The sequence below is a fragment of the Patiria miniata genome, unplaced genomic scaffold, assembly GCF_015706575.1.
Source record: "Patiria miniata isolate m_02_andy unplaced genomic scaffold, ASM1570657v1 HiC_scaffold_8, whole genome shotgun sequence".
NCBI classification, from domain to species: domain Eukaryota; kingdom Metazoa; phylum Echinodermata; class Asteroidea; order Valvatida; family Asterinidae; genus Patiria; species Patiria miniata.
This window is the reverse complement of record NW_024037075.1, coordinates 1136118-1162846: the sequence shown is the minus strand read 5'-3', so window position 1 is coordinate 1162846 and position 26729 is coordinate 1136118. Positions and strand designations below refer to the sequence as shown.

At 40.4% G+C, this 26729-nt stretch overlaps 1 protein-coding gene across 1 annotated transcript in view; it reads right to left on the bottom strand.

Annotated features, from left to right (window-relative positions):
* Positions 1 to 325: 325 nt before the first annotated feature.
* LOC119719101 (myosin light chain kinase, smooth muscle-like) overlaps positions 326 to 26729 on the bottom strand; it is a 28252-nt gene continuing 1848 nt past the window's right edge. Inside the window, exons 2-17 of the mRNA XM_038188417.1 lie at positions 23474 to 23618; positions 12672 to 12811; positions 10993 to 11892; positions 10553 to 10650; positions 9394 to 10209; positions 8960 to 9094; positions 8299 to 8560; positions 7374 to 7514; positions 7067 to 7188; positions 6224 to 6368; positions 5375 to 5627; positions 4541 to 4827; positions 3932 to 4020; positions 3624 to 3801; positions 2796 to 2920; positions 326 to 2131 (exon numbers count right to left, since the gene is read on the bottom strand). Coding sequence (XP_038044345.1) covers positions 1961 to 2131; positions 2796 to 2920; positions 3624 to 3801; positions 3932 to 4020; positions 4541 to 4827; positions 5375 to 5627; positions 6224 to 6368; positions 7067 to 7188; positions 7374 to 7514; positions 8299 to 8560; positions 8960 to 9094; positions 9394 to 10209; positions 10553 to 10650; positions 10993 to 11892; positions 12672 to 12811; positions 23474 to 23523 — 3912 coding nt within the window. The 5' untranslated portion in view covers positions 23524 to 23618 and the 3' untranslated portion in view covers positions 326 to 1960. The remainder of the gene's footprint in view (positions 2132 to 2795; positions 2921 to 3623; positions 3802 to 3931; positions 4021 to 4540; positions 4828 to 5374; positions 5628 to 6223; positions 6369 to 7066; positions 7189 to 7373; positions 7515 to 8298; positions 8561 to 8959; positions 9095 to 9393; positions 10210 to 10552; positions 10651 to 10992; positions 11893 to 12671; positions 12812 to 23473; positions 23619 to 26729) is intronic.

Sequence of the window (26729 nt, the reverse complement as noted above, 5' to 3'; positions counted from 1 at the left end):
ACTGCCAAAAATAACGTCATATTCATTTTTGAGATAAGCTTTCCCCCCCCCCCCGTGTTTTGGACTCATGAGCGCCGTAGGCTCACTCCATGTCAGATCCTAGGTTTAAAATTTACAAATTTCTGGGCTAATAAATTTGGTAGATAATCAGTCCAAAAGGAGGAAGTTTTTTCTCAATTAATCAACTTTATTATGGCTAAAAATATAATGGGATTTTAAAATTTTGCATGGAGGTATTATTTTTTTGAAACATTTATGTTTGAAAAAAATATTGTGAGGTATAAAAGGAGGACACGGAAAAACAAAAACACCAATAGAAACGAAATCATAAGACACACTCTAATTTATTCATCAGCGATTTTTTAATTGTTGTACAGGGTAAATTGACAATAATCTAAAATTTAAAATCGGATTCCAACCAGTATAAATGAAAATCAGTGTCCTACATGTATTCATGATACATTTTTGCAAACAAGTAGGCAAATGTTCAGGCATGCAACTTGGAAGAAACAAAAAACGAGGAAACTCCAATCTTTTCAAGACTTTGTACAGTGTTTTTTTTTTCAATTTTCAATGGTATAAGTGTGAAGTGAAAAACACGGAAATCAGCTAATCCAAGGAAAAGTTGCATGCCTGAATGTTATTGCTGTCTATATATTCGAATCAGTTAAGTTGGTACTCAATTTATATTTGTAACTGCATGCATATTGAACAAATACAGTGGCCACCTTGGTAACAAGTTCATTGAGACTTGACAAGTTATCATGTTTTAACAGGTACCTTGTATTGTCAGTACTGTAAAACAAAGAAACACAAAGACTTGGGACATAAAATTTTCCTTATATGAGCAGGATGTTGTATAAACAGTGCTCTTCTTATCAGGTTTCGACTGTGTTCGAAACTCTCCGATCAACTGAGTCGTGTGTGTACCTACCAATTTTTTTTTAAATTGTTTTTTGAATTCTCAAACCAGAAAACGCTATTCGAGTATTTGATTGATGATCGATTATGTGAAGATTCAAGACATCCGTATCAAATCTTGAACTATTTGTCTAATTATTTTTTTAATAAAATTAGTCACAGAACATCAGGTGGCTCAATTTAAAGCAAGTGCCCACAAAATTACATTTAGGAAGCATCTTAAAACACATGGAACATTATATTCGAAAGGAATTCATAAACGTACATACAAATACAATCTAGTTGCTTAAAGGTACATAGGAAACTTTACAAGACCAAAAAGATGCTTAAATTTTCTGTTGCCTAAAAAAACCCCAGTATCCATTGAGCTAAAACTTTAAAAAGTTAGTTGGTATGCATCCTCCTTTACATTTTGAGCACTTTTGTTGCTTCAAACAAAATAACTGCACCAAAACCCCCCTTAAGAATCCTACGTACCTTTAAGATGTCTTGAGTATACGTAATTCAAATACAATACAGTACTTAGGATGACTACAGTCCTATATTTAAAGATTGTTATTGCAATTTTTAGTTGCTTTTTTGGTTGTTCTTTTTTTCATTTTGCATTTTAACTTTTCATTCCATTTCATTATCTGTTTTCCTTCTGAAAGTAAACGATCTTACATACCTTTCAGATATCCAAGTACTTCAAAAATACCATAATTACATTACAGTGCTTAGTACTTACAATAACGTGCAATATTTAAAGGGTCCAGGAAATGGATTTTACACCGGTACATGTGTGTAGAAATTAGCCATTTCTCTGAAACATATAAAAAAACTATGACACATCCCTTTTTGGTACAAGCTTTTGAAAAGGGCACTTTTCTAAATTTTTGAAATGTTTCACGCTTTTCCTGACAACTGAGGGCGCTGTTGCTGTGGTGGGGCTTTAGGAACACGCTTGTCAGATTAGGGTTGTTTCCTCTTTAAATTGTTCTCCTTGGCAGGCCATATGAGTATGGCCAGCCATGCCAAACATATAATGCTGAACTCATATCTACTCGGTCTTGGTAATCCGGCCGCTGTTGTTGATGCGCCACCATGGCCAATCATCGCCCTCTGGCGCTGCCACGGCAACCAGCTGGTGCTCGCCACAGCCGAAGGTGTGATTCAGATGGAGAACATCACCGGTGTCCTTCCAGCACAGTGTGAACGCCCTCATGGCGAGCTGCAGAAGTGGGAACAAGACACAAATGTCTAATAATTCTGGTTCTAAAAGTGTGCATAATGGAAAAGGCGGCTTTGGCTATCGACAAAGACAGAGGAGGGTGGATATGTTCTTAAGCAAGACTGTTTACTCCAATTGTAAGCATTTATAAAGCACCACCAAGAATTTACCAGAAATCTGTGTTACCAAAGATATATTAAAAGAGATGCCATTTCTTTGCATCATGGTAAACAAAATAATTGATAAGACCATATATGAAAACAAGCCTTCCACATTTTAGTGGCGTGACAAAAATTCAAAGGCAGAGCAGACTGGTTCTTGCCCCCTCCCAATCAGGATCCACATTTGTAAAGACCAGGCACCAGTCTACTCAAGGGAGGAATGGTTTGTGCCCAAAAACCAACCCAAAGAAAGCACTGGAGATGGCCAAAAAAATTTAACTTGTTTCATTCAACTAAAACATTTCAGTTGTAAACTCATTAAAAGTGAATCTTTACCATTTAACTTGGCTTTTATTGATTAGGCTTCTGAATTTGACCACAAAGTGGGGAAGTGGCCTCAGTGAAGAAGATACTTGATGGTGCAGTATATCTTGAATCCCCCTGCACAACTAAGTGCTAGGAGTGGGGAGGGGAGTGGTCAAGAGCCAAGGCTCAACGCTCACCTTCGAGTCTTTATAGTGCTGCAGACCCACAATCGCCTCTGCCAACTCACGACCTGAGTAATCTGGTTTGAGGCGCATTCGGAACGGCTCTTTACCCTCGATACCGACGACAGCCACAATACCGCCTATTCAAAGGACACCAAAAAAAAAACACCCCAAAAACACCAATATTATCAATTTCTTTCAACGTCCAGAGTACATTGTAAGATCTTTCCAACAATAACAACTTGAACAGCTTACAAGTGATCAGAACTCAAGTTACTTTTTATGAGTAAATCCCAGGGAACCTTTCCCGGAGCTGTTTATGCTCAGCATAGTCACGTGACTTATATCAGATGTGACTGGTTGTCGGCTGATTTGTGCCGGTCCCAGAGGGCCAGCCTATTGTCCTCATTGTACCTATCACACGGACTGACTGACTGCCACCTTTGAGCTGGGCAGTGCTATCATAAAGGATTACCCCATTACGCCAAATGCATAGACCAGATGCATGAAAAGATAATGAACAGCAAATTCTGTGCACTTTGGGACCAGCTTTACTTTGCTTGCTCCGTTATATTATTGACACACAAATCTGCTCAGTCAACATTTTCTGCATTACAGTGGCCCTGTAAAGGCCAATTTACTCATATGCGACTTTGTCGTGCGTTTTTATAAAACCGCACAAATCAATGAGTGTTTACATTTTACGCGACAAAGTCGTGCGTTTTCGATCACTCATTCATTTGTGCTTGTTTATAAAAATGTGCGACACTGCCACCGGACAGTATCATGGGGCATGTGTAAATTGGCCTTATTGCTGCACCCTACTGCGAGATTAAAACCTACCAGGGACAGCAGTACTGGTGCTCTGGACAGTTTCCGTCAGCGAGGCGAAGTGCTGATCTTCGGCCGAGAGTCCCGGCGAGTTCGTATCAACTCCCGAGGTGTCAAATCCAGCAGCGCCTGCAACGTCCGCTTCATTCCAGAGAGCATTCTCCAGAGACGGCATCTGGCTAGCTTCAAACTGAAACAAATCATACGCATTCATAAAGTACTTGGGATTTCTATGAATTGGTGATAATTTACAAATGTTTGCAATCAAGTTATCCAGTGTAGAAGGAAAAAAAAAAGTGGTCAAAGAAAAAAATACTCACCATCAGAGCATGTGCTGTGCTGATGGAGTGGCATTCTTCCAATGATCCACCAAGCGACATTGGTTCTAGCTCGAATGACTGAGAATCACCTGTACAAAAGAGCAAAGATATTAAACTCAAAGTGTGTTTAAAAATCACTGCACCACAAATTACTACAAACCCAGGATTTATATTAAGGCATGTGCATCCCTGAATATGGATCTGCTGGCACTGTGCCATCAAGCCCATGAAGCTTTTCATGTATTCAGGTCAAATGCTGCCATTCAGTGTACAGGCTAATGAAACCACTGAATTCAAATCTGCAATTGCTGTAAAGTAACTTGCTTAAGGACATGGAATGGATCTCACTGGCTAAATGTCATCCAATAAATATGGACAATAAAGCATGATATCTGCACGGTGACCAATGAAACATGAATATTCATGCCATTGGAACTTACCATTTAATCAAAGGGGTTTTGTGGCATGTTCTACAGGTTTGTCCTATATGGAGCCGAGGTGCCTCCCTGGCTGTTCTGCACCACCAGTTGATCTCATTTTAAAAAAAGCTCATTGAGGTGACTATTATTAATCAAATGAAACATGGATATTCATGAGGCTGGAATCTACCATTGAAGCCGAAGGGGTTGCCAGCAGTGTCTAGCATGAAGCTGGAGGTTGCCTGGCTGTTCTGCTGTGCATCCTTCAGGTGGCCATTGAATGGCGATTCAAAGTTTGCAGCATTCAGGCTTAGCTGCCGAGCTACGCTGCGCGGATTGACCGAAGACGTGCCGCTGGAAACTTCTGATGGCCGAGCCTTGAAGGCATCCTTGACGAAAGTCTCGGGACTGTCAAGGTCCGGCGGGGGTCCATACATGTCCTCCTCATCGACTTCCATCTCACTGTTTGGAACATCACTAGATCCAAAAAAAATAAATAAATAAATACGTAAATAAATAACTAATAAGTACTTAGTTAAAATCGGTGAAAAACCATCAAATTTGTAGCAATTTCGGGCGAGTACCAGCTTATGGATTCGGCATATAAATGATGAAACCTAAAGCCTGCTCTCTGAAATGTTTGCTATATAAAATTACAATGGTGCACCAAAAAAACCCAGAAAGTTGACAGTGGCCAAAAAAAAAATATATATCCTGGCAAACTTTTAATGCTGAAGCAGCTGTAACACTGCAGCCTGTAACACTGCTATACTCTGATCTACATTTTATGAATGTTTAAATGACATTAAGGTTCTGCTCATGAATATACAAATGTTGTATTAGCACAATTTTAAAACACCCCCCCCTCCAAAAAAAACCCCAGGAAATACAAAATAAAGTTACATAAGTTGCAATTCAAAATTCATTTCATCAAACCGTAAAAGAGTTCAAGTGTCTTACATACATATCTCTCATTGCCACTGAAATGGGAATATTTGCGCATAGATTCTATTGACCGACTTACCTTCGTTTGTCTTGTCTGGGTTCACCGTCGCCAGGTATGAACAAAAACGACAGGGACATGTCAGGGGCAGGTCGGTTGGCTGGAGGAGGGTCTTGGCGTTGAGGGAACGGACGGAAGCCATCCTGGGGACCCCGGGGAGTCCACGGGGTCAGGGGCCCAGGGAACGCATCTTCAGGGATGTCCCTCTGTACGTCCATTGGCTCAGGCTCTGGCTCGTCATGTTCAATAGCAAGGGTGTTTTCAAGCTCCTCCGCTGTCACACACACAAAAAAAGACTTTGGCTGTTTTTGTTTTGTTCTAGTGTTTCAAGCTGCTTCTTTGCATTTAATGAATTTAAAAAAAAAATGAACGACCATTTATGAAATTTCGGCTTTGTCTTCAGCTTAGGCTTTGGGCTCCAGCTTCGGCTTTGGGCTCCAGCTTCATGGTCCCGAACCCCCAAAGTTTTGGAGACGGTGGATCCATTACTTTTCTGCTACAGAAGCATTGGAAGTTTGTAAATACAAAACCAAACTTTGGGGCCTGTTCAATCGGTTCAAGTAGCTTCAACATGGTTTTAGTATTTGAGCCTTAGCCTAAGCTGGGAGGAAGCCCGGGTTTGCACAATGACCTTTTTAAAATTGTTTGTTTGTGATTATGTGCCAATTGGCCGGGACAACCCACGGAAGTCCTTGGACTAAATTCCAGTGGCGTCCCGTTGTAGATGTGGAAGGAGAGGAAAGTACCGCTTCAGCAACTTGAATCCCTGGATAATGGGAACCTTGGAGGAGTATCTTTTTTTTTATTTTTTTTTATTTTCAGGGGGTCTGACAGGTTAAGTGGGGTGTGAACTTTGGGAGAAGCACTCACCAATATCCAGGGGCAGTATCTGCCAGGCTTGGGCCGCTGTCGGCCGCTTCTGGAAGTCCTTCTTCAAAGTCTGCTCTATAAAGCAGCGCACCCTGGGGTCCGTGTTGTGGGGGATGTCCTCCAAAGGGGGCCCACTGACGGCAATCTTAAAGAGACGGGCAGCACAATAATCCGATGTTTAAGATCTTAAAATGCAACTTTACGGTCATTTGGCCCAATTTCATGAATCTGCTTAATGTTAGCGAAAAACCTTGCTTACTTCAGCAGCCAAAAAACGTGCTTACGGTAAGCATATTTCACAGGTAGCGAGGAATTTTGGCGTTTGCGCATGTGTACATCCTATAACTAAAGATTGTCAAGGGCGGATCCAGAAAAAAAATTGGGGGGGGGCCAAAAAATATTGGTCCCCCAAAAAGTGGGTCCCCAAAAAATAACGGCATGGGGTTTGGGGCCCGCTCAAGGGCCCCGAATTTGTTTTTGGATTCTAGATGCTCTGTGGTGCGATCTGAGGCAATTTCTGACCACTTTAACCAATTTTTTTTAGGGAAAGATGGTGGTGTACGTAGTGCCTACCTTAATTGCGACGTCACTTAAACAAAACAAAAAAATTGGGTTTATAATTTTTTTTGGGGGGGGGGGGCATGGCCCCCGTTGGACCCCATGGATCCGCCCTTGAAGATTGTGCTAACAAGGTAAACACAGATTTTTTTTCCTGCAAGAGCTGTTAGCGTGGAATGCTGCGGTTAACAAGAGCCATGAAATTGGAATCAAGTCGATTTTTCTTTTCTCTGTACTTTCATTCGATGAAAAGTGAACACTGCTTCCAAATTTGAAACTACTTACGACGTAGAGTTTGGTCGGGACCCCTTTAAACCTCTGGGACCACGGAGGATGTCCGCTAATCATGCACACAAACGTGCAGCCCGAGCTCCAGACGTCCGTGCGAGCATCGTACGCTTCCCCTCCTTAAAATCAAACGCAAGACCAAAAACTATTTATTTTTTTTTGCACACAGAAACTTGCTTTACTAATAATCTATGGGTCCCTACCCTTAAAAATTAGGTAGGACAATGCAGATCCTGGGTTTACGTCACTTCACACAGATGAAGTGAAAGAGGAAAACTGTAATAAAAACTTGCCCTCGTCTTACCTGCGATTTCGGGAGACATGTAGCACTCAGTGCCCTTGAGTACATCGTCGGTATGTTCAGGGGCGGTAAGCCGAGTGGCAAGCCCAAAGTCTATAACTTTAACCCGGTCCCGGGCCCCGGGCAGGATAAGTAGGTTGTCCGCTGAAGAATGAGAAACACAGGAAAGGGATTTTAACTGCTATCTTAATAGTAACTACTGCCTACTAAAAATGTGATTTGATGTTTAACGGCATGTCAATGTTTTTTCATTATCACAGCATTGGTGACAATAGGATATTTGCCACTATTAACAGCTTTTATGTGCTGTGAATCGCTCAAATTTATGACTAAGTTTTGAAATATGTAAAAATCAGACGGAACTGGGCATGAAATCTATTTTTGAGATTTTCTTTATCTCAAATCCAATTATCTGATGATACCTTTGCTGTCTTTTGAGGAGCGACAAAGGTAGGCTTTTTGTGGCTTCGTTATGCAACACGATCGGGAAAAAAACCCAGCAAAATCTTGAAAGTGACAAGCCTCCAGAAAATCGCCCACAAACTTGAGCAGGATGTTCATGGGGTTTTGAGGTTTAAGAATTAACCAAAAATCCCAATATGGCCAAAATACACCCCCCCCCCCAAAAAAAAGGGGGCCAATTTTGCCTGTTTCTCAATTTCAGGAGTGTGCCCAGTGCCGTCTTGATTTGAAAGAACACATCACGTATTTGCAACCGATATCTGGGCCCACTTATCACGGAAAACAGCAAATGTTGCTCAGCTAATGGCTGTGCTAAGCAACGTCAGCTGTAACCCACACACAATCAGCATACTTAAAGTGCCATTTGGTTGGTCACCCACTTCTGCTAAGCCAGTATTTTCTGCGCTTACTAAACTTCTGTGGTTAAAGACATTTTGGTCATTACAATATAAATAAAAGCATTTACTTTTAATGTCCTTGTGGACGATTTGCCGGCTGTGCAGGTAGGCCAGGGCCTGCAGGACCTGCCCCATTATCCGCAGTGCTCGCCCTTGGCCCAGGACCGCTTGGTTGATCACTGACTGGAGGGTTCGGCTGCCTGGCTCGTAACCAGAAATGAACGTCACCATGTCGTCAGTGCGGAGCACGCCGAGTAGAGGCACGATCCCTGGGTGGTCCGAGACGCACCACAGTGTAACCTCTGCGGGTGCGAAGGCACGCACTGGAACCTAAAGGGGGGGCGGGGGTGTAAGGAAAGTTATGCACGTTTATTTCCTGCAGCCTTAGGTCTGTGCCAAATATACTGAATATTCCATCCTCGATTATGTATCTGAATTTTGCGATTCAAACATTAGATAAATGAGTCTCGAGAAGATGATTAAAAATTGTACGCGCTGTTCTTTGAATTGTCTAATTTGTGTCGTTTCATTGTGTGTCAAATGCCACACTTTTGTCGAAAGCCACTTTTGAATAAGGGTAGGAAATTATCTTCTTTTGTCAAAAAAAAGAGAAGGATTCTTTCAAATGCTTTGTTTCACCAGAGTTAAACTGTACAGTATTCCTTTGTACACGAATGCAAAATAGCTCAACATGAAATGAAAGTCACACATGTAGGTGCATTTACTTACTTGTTTTGCAACGACCTTCTTGCCGGAGTTTCTGTCCTGTATAAGGTAAACATTGCCGAAAGAACCCCGTCCCAGAAAGTCAAGTTTGGTGTACTGTAGGCCGTCTCTGAACTGGCCATCTTCTACTATCAACGCCTACAAATGATTAAAATAAACAAAAGTATGACTGTTAATTACTGAACTGATTTAATGTGAACCTCTCCATCCCAGCATTTCGCACACGAGTTCTTGTCAATGGAAACTATAGCACCACTGTACAGTTGGGATCTAAGATCAAAGACTTTTCTGTGAATTTTCTGTGACCTCATGAATTTGCCGTTGTGCATTCTTGCCAGCTTAAAATGCTTAATTGGCTGTGTTAATAGAGAATTCATTTACAAAGTTAAAATGGCCCTTAGTCTTAAATGGCCCTCACAAGGATTGTTGTCTCTTACCTTGTCAAGCAGCACGCCCTCGTGTTGACCACAAAGTTCTTCTGGATTGTGGTCCTTCAACTGAAGAACATGGTCCTTCAACTGACGAACATGGTCCGCGAAGACCATCAAGTGACGGGGCTCACCATGGCTAACCCCGGGAGGGATCACCACTTCTGGAGGCACCTCAGGTGGCTGTGGGACCTCATCAGCTCTTGCATCCTCAGCTACCTGAGCCTCGACTGATCTCGGGCTAACCTCGGCGCTCATGGCTACCTGCAGATCGCCTGGCATGGCTGAAGCACCTCTCCAGCGTAGTCCAGAGGGCATGCTTAGAGCGACCTCACGGTGTGCCCGGATGCCATCGTCGTGGTACATTTTCACGACGGCCTGATGGTTTTGCCGGGTGCGGGGCATCGGCTTCCCCGCCGGCGAGGGGTTTTCCGACAGGTGAGCGGTGATGTGAGCGTCTCTACCCAGAGACATGCATTGCATTTGCTGCTGTAGTTTCCGCACAGACGGGGACTCCTTCTCGACTTTCGGTGGCCTTGGTCCTGACTTATCCCCTCCAGGACCTCCCCGGGGCCTATTCTTGGGTCTGGTACCCTGTGACACCCAATCCATGTCTTTCACACTACCGGGCTTGGGAGATGGAGACCGAGATCCCTTCGACGACTCCTTCTTAGGGCGTTTCCTTTTGTGAGCTTGCCGGCCACAAGTCTTCTTGGTCGTGTTGGTGTGGCGGGGCTTACGCCTTTCATCACCATCTTCATCATCATCACTGTTGGACTGTTTGGCACTATTGCGACCATCCCCTGCTCTGGCCCTAGTACAGGTCTGTTGTGGAGTGGACAAAACAAATTACAAAATGCTTAGCCTTCAATAAAGAATCACTCAACCCACTTGCCTCTCTTCACCCTGAAGTATAAAACAGTGCCACCGTAAGCTTGAGAGTAACCTGCAACGGCCTTGCAACCCATCAGGAATAAAAAATATACTTAGTTGTTTCATGCCAAGGAAACCAGAGATAAACGCAAACCAGATGGGCCACATTGGCTTGTGAAAGACTTTACTTTTTATTTTACAGTTTTGTGTGCACAAATTTCAGAACACACTTAGACAATTCATTTTTCTCACTAAATTGCATCACAACTTCTTTCATTATAAAACGATAAATTACCTTTCCATTCCCACCGTTGGTCTGGTTTGGGTGTCCATCTGTCTTGGCTTCACCTTTGCCACCGGAGCCATTGGCAACCTTCTTCACCTTGGCAGGTTCTTTCAAAAAAATAAATTGAATTAAATACATGAATATTAATTTAATGAATATTCAATAAAAAGGGAGGAGCCTACACCACGTTTGCATTTTCCCTCACAATAGTAAAATTTGGAGCGCTGAACACAAGCTTTCTAAATTTTTGACATTTTACAAAGCAAACTTTCACAAAACTAAAGTCTTTACAAGGTATTTATCAATCAAAACTGTGTGTTTGCACAGTTAAGGAAATTAGTGCTTCAAAGTAGCCAGGTCATTGGGATTGCTGTTTTCACAACATTGTGCTTGAATCAGATCTGAATGAAAACGACAAATATTCTATGGGGATCCTTCGCTTTGCTTACCTGTGATTGACAGCGCCTTTTGCGTCTTTTTCTGCAAACTTTTCACTCTGTCAACTCCCTGGTTAGGCTTCCTGGTCCTCTTCCGCCTTTTTGCTGAATTTTTCTTCCCTCTGTGTTGCTTGGCGTCAGGTTTCTCCGCTGTTTTGGTGCCAGCTTGCTCCTCCGAGGCAATCAGCAGCCCACCATCTTGTTCCTTTGTTGATATCAGCGGTCCGCCATCTAGTTCCTCCGCGGCTTTAAGCGGCCCGCCATCTTCCACGTCTGTTTTCCCAATCTCCTTGTCCTGGTCGGCCTTGCTGTTTGCTTCATCTCTTTTGTCGTCACTTGCTTCCTCTGCCGGCTTCTCCAGACTCTCCTCCAGAATCTGCCTGTTGTCTGGCTCTTTCTCTGGCTTACTTTCCCGGACTATCCCATCTTCCATGTCTGTTTCCCTAGTCTTGTTCTGGTAGGCCTTGCTGTTTCCCTCGTCTATTTTGTCCTTGTTTGCTTCCTCTGCCAGTTTCTTTACCCTCTCCTCCAGAATCTGCGTGTCATCTGGCTCTTTTTCCGGCTCACTTTCCTGGACTATCTCCTTAAGAGTGTCCTCCGGCTTCAACTTGGAGCATTGGTCTTCCAGATACTTCCCGAGAAATCCTTCCGTGTCCTTGAATAAAGAAGAATCCTTCCTTCCAAGGCCACAGAGGGAGACAAAGCTCAGCAGGTACTTGTTATCGAGATGGTCCTTCTCCGTTTCATCCAGCACTGCTGCTTTCTCATTGTTCTCTTCACGATCAGCTCCGACCTGCTCGTTGGATTGCTTGTTGAATTCATCTTCTACCATACAGGTCTCATCAGCTAATATGTAACAGTATCCACAATTTCCTTCTTCCGGTTTCAAAGGAAAAGTGTCAGATGCTCCACCTGCATTTCAAAAGCATTAACTGGAGTTCAGAACAACGGCAAGAAAGAAAATTTAATTGCATTTTCTAATTCCCCCCCCCCCCCCACTTCTGAGCTGAGTATTTCAGAAAGGTCACTAACAGGCAGTAGATCTATATCCACAACTTCTAGTTAAAATATAATTGTTTGTCTGTGACTCCTTTAAGTCTAACTGTACCAGACTTGTATTCGAGTCACGAAACAGCAAGTCCAAGTCCGAGTCCTCCAGGTCAAGTCCGAGTCACGAGTCACAAAGGTCGAGTCAAAGTCCGAGTCACGAGTCACCTCTAACATTGTATTGAAAAAACATACATTTTAGTTACATGCAACTTGCATGTAACGTTACCGAAACGGGCAGATCAGCAGACTATTCATATCGCGTTATCGCAATGAGACAGCAATACACGTGTGAACGACAGGACGTCTGACAAGGAAAGTCTGGTACCTTACCCTATCAATCTTGCACCAATGCAGTATTACGTGCGGACGGCGGGGTACAAGTTTCGGTACATTGATTTCTTTAATCAATTTATCGGTAACCGGCCACGGCACGCACGCACCGCATCGAGCGCCCTGTACATGTATTGCACAGTAAAGAAAACGATCGACTTACGTATGTGCGCGTGTGCGGTGCGGTAATTTCCGTCGAGTCAAAAGTCGTAAGTCAAAGTGACTCGAGTCCGAGTCATTAAAAATGTGACTCGAGTCCGAGTCTGAGTCACGAGTCATACAAGTCTGAACTGTACACTAACAATTCTTACCGGCTTTGGAATGAGATGTTCTTTGGAGCTGTTCATTGATACGATCCTTGTGAAACTTGACGTAGTCATGCCCGGCGTCAGTGTACTGGGTGCGACTCTTGTGGTGTGAACTATGTAACCCCTGAACTGGCTCTGGAGTTCTGCAAAACATGAAAAGAGAACAACTCATGATGATTACAGGGTTTCCTACAAAGGTAAGCTAAGAATCACGTGGGTGTTTGAGTTAATGCACAGAGCGCATTTAGATACATTTTGAAGCTTTAACATAAATGAACTTCTCTTGCGATTATCTCGAAATATGTTTATCTACCAAAATGACATACCTACCCATCCCATTGTAAAAGCGATGACGATATGGTTACTCCATGGTTAGAGTAGCCTTAATTGAACACAAATGTGGTTTGTCTCATTTCAATCTCCTGTGGGTTATTTAAAGATATGTGTATATTTAGTTGTGTCCTTTTCCAGAATTCCCTTTGAACCAGGAAATTGTCTGGAGTTGTTGTGAGCAATCCTTTGAATTCCTGGAAGCACACTGAGGCGTGTCCTCTCTAATGACGTTCATTTCCCATCAGGAAATTGGCATGTTTTGTTTCCCGGGCGCATGGGAACATTGACCAATGAAAGAAGTCTCTTTGTCTCATTAATACGCATGAGGTCTAATATTCTACCAGGTTCATCGTATGATCTTTGTTTCAACATTACAACAGCAACAATGCACTGTGGATCCAGCTTTATGTGTACATGACAGAGCGAAAGTCATAGTCTGAATCATTTGTACAATAACCGCAGATTTTTTTACAAGGAATGCATAGCAAAGAGGAACAATAGCGTTGCATTGCACAATTCATTCATAGAATTATAAAACAGATAATCCTGTGGTTTGATGGATATTACTGGGTGTTGTGGTTATTAAACGCATCGCTGATTCATCAACTGGGTCATGCCATGCTAACCGTCCCAGAATTTTGATACGCAGTCTGAGTCAGGTAACTGTCTCAAATTTGGATGAAAAAAATACCTCTCATCAGCATAAGTTTATTGGTTTTTTGGTTAGGCCTGTATATCAAAAGGAAACATGATAGCCAACTTTTGACAGCAGAATCATGCCAACTGGATGCTTAAATAAAAACTTAACCCTACCTAACCCCTAGGCCCTTTTGGCTAGGAACCATCCTCAATCCTGCAATTTCCAGTCAATTTCTCTGTTCCACTTAAATTAAATTTGTAAACTGTCAGAGGTCAATCACGGACTGGAAGTTTTATTTAAAGGGAAAATACAACATTTGCAAACATCAAAAAGTAAAACTACCAAATCATTTTGAAATACCTTGCTGGACTGTTAGTGAAAGACAGTGTAAAGCATCCTGTAAAATCATGGCACCTGGTATACTGTCATTTTCAAGAAAAGTGGTATTTTTGTATCAATTTCCAACGCTGATCGGCCGATCAGCGTTGGAAAAAAACTGGCTTTTTTTTCAAATACTGGCCCCAGTTGACCATCGCACTTGTTTGCAATCGATTACACACCTATGAACGGGTACAAGCCAGCTAGACTGGTTCTCTGACCTTACAATTCCCCAATATATGTAAACTGCTCTGTTTCTTCTTAAATGGAGTCATGGAACCAGACTACAGGAAAATGATTGTTTTTCTTGGTTTTTATAGCATTTTCGAACCCAAAACCTCAAAAAAGTCAGTGTAACTATATTTGCTATATATTTCCAACCCCCCAATTCCATCCATTTCTGAAATTTACAGCAAAAGCAAATGATGTATATTCCCTTTAATGGCAGAGCATGAAGTCATAGCCCGTAACATTTCACTTACACCGGGCTTGCCTTAGCAACCATGACACGATGACAATGACTGTGGCATTTTAGAAAGGCACACCACAAAGGAACAATTGTGGCATATTGCACCATTTGTAAAGAACCACTGGCCAATATAATCATTGTGGTATTCCAAACGTGGTGTTGTGGTATGGATATCCTGGGTTCCATATCCTGGGTTCCATATCCCAGGTGTGGCAAACCTATTAAAGTCAAATTCCGTCAACTTGGTTGTGAAGCTATTGGGTGAATGTCTCAGATTTGGATGAAACATATTTTATTTTTTAAATACCGGTAACTCGGCATAAAAGTGGTTTTATGAAGGCCTCTACAGTAAAAAAAGTAAAACGTGAAAGTCTGGCAGTGGGTGGCAATTTTTTTTTTGTACGATCATATGGAGGTGTCTCCGTGTAGTAAAGGGTAAAAGGTAGTAATTGGTTGTTTTCAAGGGTTTTTTTCGCATTTTTCTCTCCCAAGTCAAAATAGTGTACCCAAAAGCAGAACTATTCATTTTTGGCCTCGGTGGTAGGTGGTAAAAAAGGATTTTTTTATTTAACCCTTTATAGCCAGAAAAAAATAGGGTGGGATGCCAGTCAATTTTAAAAAAAAAAAATTTGTGTGTAACATTAGGGAAACTACCTTTTAGTGATTTACTAGATTAGGATTTGTTTTGAACTGACGACAAAAGCAAACTTGCCCCATGAAAATGTTTAAGAACAAGGGGCATTTACCTGTACACATTCTTTGTCACAGCAACAATAGCAGACTAATCTTCATTGTTTGCAAACAAAGGCATATCATGAAAGGCTAAATATAGGTTTATTTAATTTCAAAATTTGTTTTGGCATGTTGCCAACCCCGTGAAAAGTGGCGTGAAATTGTTTACATCTACAGTGATCACATTGCACTAGCATACTGTATATCATCAGGTATTAAGCCTTGCAGAACTTTCAAACAATTGCAAGGTCCTCTTTTGTTACAAATTCTTTAAATCCGAATTGTCGTGTATAAACAACCTGGTTTGTATGTTTTGGGTCCATGCCAATCCAGCAAAATGGAATTCCGACATTTCAGACACATGCCAGTGCAGTCAGACATGACTTTGTGACCATCACAAAGACTGGGGACTTTCCCCTTCAAAGAATATCAACCCCGACTACTAAACACTCAATAACAACCAAAAAAGGTCACTTGAAGTGCATGTGCTGGACATGTGAACAAGTTAGCTATCACATGATACCCATGTAATATCAATGCGAAAGGGGAGAAAAAGATGATGTAATCACTCAAGATTGTGAATGGAAACACCCACAAAATTCAACAAAGCAGTTGTCGTGTATTATGCAAACAAGCTTGGATAACTAGGCCATTTCTTAACAATTCAAGAAGGGTTTAAAGGGAAAATTCAACATTTGCAAACATCAAAAAATGTAACTACCAAATCATTTTGAAATACCTTGCTGGACTGTTAGTGAATGACAGTCTAAAGCATCCTGTAAAATCATGGCACCTGGTATACTGTCGTTTTCAAGAAAAGTGGTATTTTTGTATCAATTTCCAACGCTGATCGGCCGATCAGCGTTGGAAAAAAACTGGCTTTTTTTCAAATACTGGCCCCAATTGACCATCGCACTTGTTTGCAATCGATTACACACCTATGAACGGGTACCAGCCAGCTAGACTGGTTCCCTGACCTTACAATTCCCCAATATATGTAAACTGCTCTGTTTCTTCTTAAATGGAGTCAGGGAACCAGACTACAGGAAAATGATTGTTTTTCTTGGTTTTTATAGCATTTTCGAACCCAAAACCTCAAAAAAGTCAGTGTAACTATATTTACTATATATTTCCAACCCCCCAATTCCATCCATTTCTGAAAATTACAGCAAAAGCAAATGATGTATATTCCCTTTAAACAAAATTATGTCTCAATGGAAAATTTTAAAACTTTTAATAAACATGTGGGTACGTTTCATCCCAAAAAATAAAACACAAAATATAGTATCAGTAACTGGGCCATTAGGCCAAAACAAATGTAGGTGGGTGCCAGCTGGTAGGTGGTAAAACAAAGGTTTTGGATTAAAACTTTAATAGCCAGAAAAACTAGGGTGGGACGACAGTCCATTCTTAATTTTCGATTCTTGGTTTTTTTTGGGGGGGGGGGCATGATTTTGTAACATTAGGGAAACTACCTTTTTTGTAATTGACGAGAAATACAAACTGTACATGTTCTTTGTCACAGCTACAACACCAGACTTATCTTGATTGTTTGCAAACAAAGGCATATCGTGAAAGGCTAAAAATGTGCATTGATTTAACTGCACAATTTGTTTTGGCACTCTGCCAGCCAGCTGAAAAATGGCGGGAAATTGTACATCTGCACATGTGCAGGTAAAAGGGGAGGTGACCCATCATGCCCATGTACATGAAAGGTCTGTCGTTGGTTGCGTAACAATCCTGTAGGCTGGGTTGGCAATTTCTTTTTCTTTTTTTTAATTCAGTTTTTTTTTTTTTTAAACAATTTTTTGTGGCATGCTGCCAACCAGGTGAAATGGCGGGAAATTTTACACCTACACATGTGCAGGTAAAATGGGAGGTGTTGTTTTATGGTTTGTATTTAGGGTTGATGCCAAGCCAGCAAAACGGAAATAATTTCCGACATTCCAGACATGCCAGTGCCAGTCAGACATGCCATCACATGACAGGGGAATTTCCCCTTCAATAGATCGACCTGAAATATTGATTTATTCGGTTGAGTACCGGGACGAATTAGAATAAATCTGCTTTATCATTGATATGTAAATGAGACACGGTAGAGTGGTTAAGGGCGGGTAATTTGAATAGGGAGTGGCACAGGAATGTGTGCGTGGTTGGATTGAAGGTAGATAACTTCACGCTTGCGAGCAGCAACGACAACACACAATTTTTAACACAGTTGTTAAGTCTGGTTGTAATTTCATAGTTGTTCAATGTCTCAAACAGTATTTATAAGAGACGAACATTGCTACCCTTGCCTGAAGGAGTTGTCTTGCATAGTTCAGGTGTACGTTTCCATTTTTCCAAATATGGTTTTGGTTTTTCGTATCTGGCAGTCAACACAGCAATGTTAGATGGGGTACAATTCCAGAAACAGCCATAATGTAATAGATGAGTGGTATCTTGCGATTATTCAATTAAGTTTAGCTAAAGGCTCTGAAGCCTAAAAGGAAAGTTCTGTGAAACTTAAAGGTTCAAATGAAATCCACAAGTGGCAATCAAGGTATGGTCGGAGTAGTTTCTGACGGAGGTATAAAACGAGATTTACAGGTTGGCAGTAAGATTCATAAAGATCAGATCTACTAGATGAGATGCTAAAATTGTTCTAGCGATCTAATGCGTTCAGAACGCAAACAAGTCTGAATAGACATGCACCATAGTATGCGTGATTTATCCTCAGCGGAAGATATCTGGTATTGTACAAAACCAAAAGAGATAATTCTGAAAAGCTTGCCTTAATATAATATCAAATGTGGAACGATTATTCAGAAATAACCATGACAATTGTAAAGAGGAGGGAAGTCTCAAGGTTAATTGTAGTATTGATTACGCAAATATGATAAATGAAAGGCTCTTACGCCTAAATGATAGACCCTAGTTCTGTAAATATTGTCTCCATCAAGACGTCTTTAAGGTTCAAATTATTGAATGGCCGTTATTAAAACACTGTCGTACCTGGTAGTCATCTCAGCGATGAGACAAAACATAATATCAAATGGGGTACGAATAATTAGAATTAATCATAACAATTGCAAAAAGAGTGTTGTCTCAGGTATAATTCTGTATAATTAATTGATCACTTAAATGTGTCTATAATGAAAGGCTCTTACGCCTAGATAATAGATGATAGTTCTGTAAATACTATCAAGTCTTTAAAGGTTCGAATTATTGAAAGATGTAATTAAAACATTGGGTCGTCGTACCCGGTTGCTGCTGCAAGCACAAATACCAAAATCAGGATGATTTGATTGTTTATTGTGTAGAATGGTGTTGAAATGATAACAACAAACGGGCACTGCAAATGCGTGTGCTCGGCCATGTGAACAAGTTAGCTATCACATGATGCCATCAATGAGAAAGGGGAGAAAAAGATGATGTAACCACTCCAGATTGTGAATGGAAACGTCATTGAGGTGCATGCTAACAAAGCAGTTGCCGTGTATTGTAATACAAACAAGCTTAGATAACAAGGCCATTCCTTAACAATTCAAGAAGGGTTTAAACAAAATTATGTCTCAATGGAACATTTTAAACGTAATAATAAACGTGGGCATGCATGTGATTACATCTTATCCAACCCCCCCCCCCCCTCCACAAAACATAGTATCATGGTATCAGCATAACTGGGCCATCAGGCCAAATAAATGTAGGTAGGTGGTATGTCATGTGGTAAAACAAAGGTTTTATGGAATTGAAATGCTTAAAGTCAGAAAAACTAGAGTGAGATGACGGTCAATTATTTTATTTTTAAATTTTATTTACTGATTTATTTATCTTTGCATGATTTTGTAACATTAGGGAAACTACCTTTTAGAAATTTACTAGATAGGATTTGATTTGAACTGACAACAAAAACAAACTTGCCCCATAAAAATGTTTACTAACAATGGGCATCTACAGGTACATGTTCTTTGTCTCAGCTACAATAGCAGACTAATCTTGACTTTTTGCAGACAAAGGCATATCGTGAAAGGCTAAAAATGTGCATTGATTTAACTGCACAATTTGTTTTGGCACGCTGCCAGCAAGGTGAAAAATGGCGGGAAATTGTAGACCTGCACATGTGCAGGTAAAAGAGGTGGTGATCCATCATGCTCATGTACATGAAAGGTCTGTCGCTGGTTGCGTAACAATCCTGTAGGCTGGGTTGGAAATTTTTTTTTTATTTAAAAAAAATTCAGGTTTTTTTTTTTAAATTTAAGTCAGCTTTTAAAATTTGAATCAGATTGATTTATTTTTTTTTACTTTAAAAACTTGTCTAAATCTTCCCACACACACACACTTACACCCATCAACAAGGAGCTTTCAGGTTCCTATAATACCCATCATCCACAAAACTCAATTCAGTATTCAAAGATTTATTTATTAACTTTGTTAATTTTGTAACATTAGAAAAACTACTTATTAGTAATTTACTAGATTAGGATTTGTTTTGAACTGACGACAAAAAACAGACGTGCCCCACAAATGTTTACAAACAATGGGCATCTACAGGTACATGTTCTTTGTCACAGCTACAATACCAGACTGATCTTGACTATTTGCAAACAAAGGCATATTGTGAAAAGCTAAATATTTGCATTGATTTGATTGCACAATCTTTTGTGGCATACTGCCAGCAAGGTGAAATGGCGGGAAATTTTACACCTACACAATGTGCAGGTAAAATGGGCGGTGTTGTTTTATGGTTTGTATTTAGAGTGGATGCCAAGCCAGCAATAATTTCCGACATTCCAGACATGCCAGTGCCGGTCAGACATGACTGATGTGACCATCACATGACCGGGGACTTTCCCCTTCAAACAGGGCACTGCAAGTGCACGTGCTCTGCACGTGAACACTTTAGCTTTCACATGATACCATTATAATATCAATGAGAAAGGGGAGAAAAAGATGATGTAATCTCTCTAGATTGTCAATAGAAACTTTATAAACCCACAAAATTCATGGACAGTGCATGCCATTGTAATACAAACAAGCTTGGACAACAAGGCCATTTCTTAGCAATGGACCGATCCAGTAAGCCCCTCCCACTGCGCACGTGGGCAAATTAACACATGCTCCTCTCCAATGCCACATTGCAATTCCCTGCTGCGCGCATCATACGTGCGTGCATGCGTGTCAGACTTTTGTGCACGCACGTCGGACACAAATCACGGCTGTGATTGGTCAGAACACCATGGGGCGGTGCTTACTGGATCGGTCCATTCAGGAAGGGGTGCAAAACAAAGTTATATGTGAATAGAAAATTTAAAAACTCAATAATAAACACGTGGGCATACATTGTACATGTGATTAAATTATATCCCCCTCCCAAAAAAACCCACACAAAACGTAGTTTCAGTAACTGGACCATCAGGCTACAAAACTTAGTAGGTGTGGGTTGTAAAACAAAGGTTTTTTTGGATTGAAATTTTTATAGCCAAAAAAAACAAGGGTGCAAAGACAGTCAATTGTTTATTTTTCAACGTCATCTATTTATTTATGTTTTGTTTGCATGATTTTGTAACATAAAGGAAACTACCTTTTAGTAATTTACTAGATTAGGATTTGATTTGAACTTGCCCCATAAAAATGTTTACTAACAATGGGATGTTTACTAGGTAACAATGGGCATTAACAGGTACATGTTCTTTGTCACAGCTACAATAGCAGACTGATCTTCACTGTTTGCAGACAAAGGCACATTGTGAAAGGCTAAAAATAGGCATTGATTTGACTGCACAATTTGTTTTGGCATGTTGCCAACCCGGTGAAAAGTGGCGGGAAATTTTTTACATCTACACATTAGCAGGTAAAATAGGCGGTGCCCCATCATGCTCGTGTACATGAAAGGTCTGTTGCGTAACAATCCGGTAGGCAGGGTTGGCGATTTTTATTTATTTTTAAAAACAAATCAAAAATCCGATTTCTTTTTATTTAATTGGTTTTTAAAATTTAAATCAGAATAACTTTTTTTTATTTTTTTTTATTTTAATATACTGATCGTCGAAAAATTTGTCTAAATCTTCACACACACATACACCCATCAACAATGCGTTTTCAGGTTCCTACCGTATAACAGTCCACAAAACTCAATTTAGTACATGTATTAAAAAATGTCCAGACAAAAACATTCAATTTTAAATGTCTCATGTCTCATTCAAAAGTGAGTAACTTTTGCACTGCCAGAAAAATAGCAATTTTGAAAAGAATCTATTTTTTTCGGGATGAAACTCAAAAAAAGCACGGGGAACGCAACTTTAAAAAAATAAACGGGGGGGGGGGGGGGTTGGATTGTTACTTTATTGTAACAAAATCTTTGATTAAGGAAATAACAGTGTGATACGTTTGGTTTAAAACAGGTTTAGGGGTCTAGTCGCCAATAATGGATTCCAGATCAATAAAATAGGGTCTGCCAACTGTACTTTAAATGATGGCATGTACACCCCTACATGTATATGCAATAATGGAACAACCTGTCTGTTACTGACAATTTCTTGGCTCTGGCCCAAGAACTGGGGTTCTGTAGGCAGGTCAAAGCCGCTAAAAATAGCATGTTGGTGGAAATTAGAATGCTGTAGGTGGTGATGTATTCAACAAAAGAGATGCCCTTCTGTGAATGGATGGGTTTTTTTCAAAGGGGGGGGGGGGGAGGGTGTCCAATGCTAAGTAAAGTCGGTGCATATTTACATGGAAAATTTTCAGCTCATATCTGGCCAAGTTCCAACAATCCCTCCCCAAAAGTAAATAAATATGCTGTTTTGAACTCTGTACACTATTTTCTTTCTTTAGGCCGCATGTCTATCCTGCTGCATGAACTACACACAAAAATACTATTTCAACACTCACAGCAAACAGTTGTGAGTTGTTTTTTTACATTCATAGCATGTACAGTACCTTATTGGTAAAAGTAAAACTTCTTTCAGAATTTAGTTTCAAAGTATTTCCTTGTCATAGAACTTTCATATGGTACCGGTACATTTAAAGGGAATGTACATAATTGGCTTAATGCTTTAATTTTCAGAAATGAACTATTTGAGGGGTTAGTATAGATCAAATTATTGTTACACTGACATGTTTGAAGTTTTGTTTTCGAAAATGCTGGAAAAACCAAGAAAAACAAAAATGTTCAAGTAGTCTGGTTCCATGACTCCACTGAAGATGAAATGGATCAATTTACAAATGCCGGAAAATTGTACGCTAAGGGAACCAGTCTAGCTGACCTGCACCCATTCATGAACATAAAACCAATTAGCAAACAAAATTGGACCGGAAAAAATGGTAAATTTGGAGCAGTAGTGAAAAATAGTTAGGTTTTTCCTACGGTGGTCGGCCGACCACCGTTGGAAATGTAAACAAAAATATAATTTTCTTGAAAATTACTTCACACCAGGTGCCATAATTTTACAGGATGCTTTAGACTGTCATTTACCAACATCCTGTAAGGTATTTCGTAAAAAATTTGGTCATTTTATTTTTCGATGTTTGCAAATGTTGTATTTTCCCTTTAACTACGGGTTCCCACATTTAACTACATTTAGTTTGGTATTATTTTGAAGCTTCACTCCAAAAAGTAGATTTGGTTTTTAAATTGCTATGTTTCTAGCAATACAGAAGTGTTCATTTGAATGAGATGTCAGAACTAACAACTGGCCCAGGTGTAGTTGTGAAATAATTTCTGAGAACATTTTGAATTATTTTCGTCCCCACAATAACTCAATTCTCGTGGGGTAAAGGAGTGCTGCTCCTTACAAAATACAAAATCGATAAATTAAAGGGGACCAAGATTACATGCGAGGACGATCTGTTCCCGAACTTCCAGTGCATTTTTGCCCCAGAGGGTTGCAGACAGTCAACCAAGAGCACAAAACCCCACATTTTTTCAATCAAATTAAAACATCAGTTGGAAATGGACGGACAGTAAATCTTTCATTAAAAAAAAAACATTTATAGTTAGGGTCCAATATGATCTTGATTATTATTATTTTGGCAAGATTACCATATGCGAAGTTCACTAATTTTCCTCTGTATTGACTAACAAGCCCCCAGATAGCAATTTCATGTCATCAAAGTCAATTTGAGCAATGAGAAAATACAAGCATTTTCTTAGAAAACACTTAGAATTTTTCAGTCCAATCTCATAGGGTTTGTACACAGAGTGTTGAGTGAACTTCGTGTATGGAAATCTTTCCATTATTTTTTTTTACATCAAGGAAAATAAAGTGAGCTTACCGCACAATCGGCGACATCCTAAAGCTGGAGGTCCTGTCAGCTCGGCCCATTTTGGATGTTTCTCTCTCTCGAACTAGGACCACCAATCAGTCACTGGGTTTTCGTTTTTCACGTCAAGTTTTTTTGATAGATCTCTACACCCAAACTATGAATGAAAAAGACAGACAGCAATCACACAAGTGTCTGGAACATTGTTCTTTCTCAGTGAGATAAACCTGTACGATAAATTCACAGGCTAATCACAAAATGGATGAAAACCAACAAACATGCAACAAACATGACCCGAAATACAACAGGCAATGTCTAAAGTGATCAGTTTTCTGAGAGAAAAAATTGTGTGGATGTACATGTACATTGCAATTTAATTCACCTACATATCTATACTACAATTCAAGGAATCTCTGTCTGTCTGTCCGTCTGTCTGTCTGTCTGTCTGTCCGCCGATTATCTCCAGAACTGGGCACCGTATGAAGTTGAAAATCGGCGGGTGTATTGCTCGGGACACCAGAATGTGCAGTGCCAAATTTGAAGGGGTTTGGAAGAGCGGTTGTCGAAAAAGCTGCAAAAAAGCAGCATTTTTTGAGACTCAACGTGGCAGAGTATAGCCTAGAACTCCACGCACTGCTGTTCTTTTCAATTGTTTACGTCATGTTAAAGCTAAAGCGCGCGTGCTCAATATGACGCAAACAATGCAAAAAGGACGAGCACGCGCACGTGCATTGTAGGGCGATACCATTGTCCAGTATGGGTGAATAGCACTGCGTACCATATGTTTCCGTACGTGATGACTGCACGGGCACATGCATTTTGCAGTCGATTGAACCACTATTGTAGGCGGTGGATTGAGCAACCTTACTCACGTAGGTGAGTAGCTGCACGGGCGTATTGGTGAATATCAGTGCCGGGGATGGCCTGGCGACATGTACAAAGTGCGCTCAACCTATGAGTGTGAGTTTAACATGTGAAAACAACACAATTGAATCGTGTGCGTTGTTTGCATGATATGAGCATTTTGAAATTGCCCCTAACGAACAGGTGCATTTTTTTGACGGGCCCTGCAAAAATGACGGGCACATTGTAGGGCGATAAGCACTGCACACTATGTCTTCGTACGTACATATACGTGAGTGGCATGCACGGGCACATGCATTTTGTACTCAACTGAGCAACCATCACTGCACTGTATGTGCCGGGGGGGGGGGGGGGGGGGTGACGACATTTTGTGAGTTTAACTTGCGAGTGTGCTTTCACACCATTGAATAATGTGCGTTGTTTGCACGAGCTGCAGTTCTCAACTGCCCCTTCCGAACACGCACATTTTCGACTGGCCCTGCACTAGTACCTACAATGTACCAACTACAATGTACCAACGTATTGACCAATGGCAGACTAGGATGACCTGGCTCAGCGCCAACATTGGTTTGCATCATATAAACTCCGCCTTGATATGCATATCCATGAACTATCACAAGTCCAGGAAACTTCCCATCATTGACAAACTAGTGAGACTTTGCGGTAACACCATGTGGCAGAATCTCTTTTGAGAAGATGTGTGACTTTGAAAAGAACCTCTCGGTTGAGAAAATCTTGAGATGACTGGTTGTGAAAAGAGAAAGCTGGTGTGAAACTCTTTTCAGAACCCTGCTCTTAATTTTCAGAACCATACATCTTCTCGTAAGAAAATCTGAAAGATGGTGTTACCGTGAACTCTCACTATTAGTTTACCCTACTGTCATGCAAAGTTTCAAATATTACATCATTGACTGTTTTATGAACTCCACCTATAATTACATTGTATATAAATTATGCAAACCATAGCTTCCTGTACACTACTGTAAACTTGGGTTTTCCACCAGCTATAATATAGCGCAGACAACAGACCATGCATATTCATGAGCTCTCACAAGTCCAGGAAAATCTCCGCAAAGGGAGGGCATCAATTAATACATTGGTGACAATCAAATTTTCTTGCATCATATAAACTCTGCCTATATTCATGGGGCATAAAGCACAAAACCTGTACACTTTAAACTTGGGTTTTTCCCACCAGCCATATATAAACCAGACAAAACGATGCATATTCATGACTATCGCGAGTACCGGAAACTTCCCACAAAGGGAGGTCATGAATTATTAGTAACAGACTTCATTGAGATTTAAAGCTTTTTGTTAAGTTCTTTCATCCGCATAATCTGCCTCAACAGATGATATTGGTGACTCTGAAGTCTTTCACAGTTTAGCACAGCAATGACATGGCAAATCTCTGACAAAACCACCTACTTCTGTATAACAAGTGAACAATGCAAACCAAATAGGTTGCCATGGCTAAACGTTTTGTTTGTTTCCTTAGGTTTTTCCCCAGGTGACTGGACCAGTTTTTAGTAGGCTATTTCAGTCACTTGACTTTTCCCCATGGACAAAAAACAAGGGATCTGGACATGCCAAACAACTAAATAAAGTCGTAACTTAACAAAACTACGCTGTAACCCAGGCTACAAAATATGAAATTTACTTGTCATAATTCCTGATATCTTCGGGTTATACAAGCACCATCAATATATCGATATTATTTGATCATTCAATATTCTTTTCATAATAATATTGCTGATAGCAATTTTTTAATCATAACAAATTTTTATCAAAATTTTCGATATTGAGGAATAAGGAAAATATCAAAAAAGCGCCAGATTGTTGTTAAAATAAATCTCCTGTTTGTGCTTACTTTATTGTTCGCTGTATAACGAAACAAACCTCAGCGGCAACTTGTGATTGTGACTCCAAAACATTGTGAAATGCCAAGCGGTGTCCCTTAGAATTGTTTAAACAAAATGTAAAAAACACCCGTTCTGGAAAAATCCTCAGTGCTGAGATTTGTTTTAAAAAAAATTGAGCAATATGCTCCAGAGAAGGCTGTGGAGAATTGAGACTCAAGATTATTTTTTTTTTTAAATCAAAGTGTCATCTTTATGGTCTTTAACTTTTACATGGGAAAAAAACCCTGCGGTAATCAATGTGTAAACAAGATAACCGTACCAACTTTGTACCAATTTTGTTCACTAAATGTATGTGTAACATAGTGACAGTAACACACCAGCATTGTTTGGAGAGTACCATTTTGTTCAACCGCAATGGCACAGTTCTCTATAAGTATAATACAAGGACAAAGAATTATTAACAACCAAAACTGAGTCATGGTCCCAACAAAATAAACAAATGCCTGGGCACAGTTCCAAGAATGCAAAGCTCTCAGCCTGCC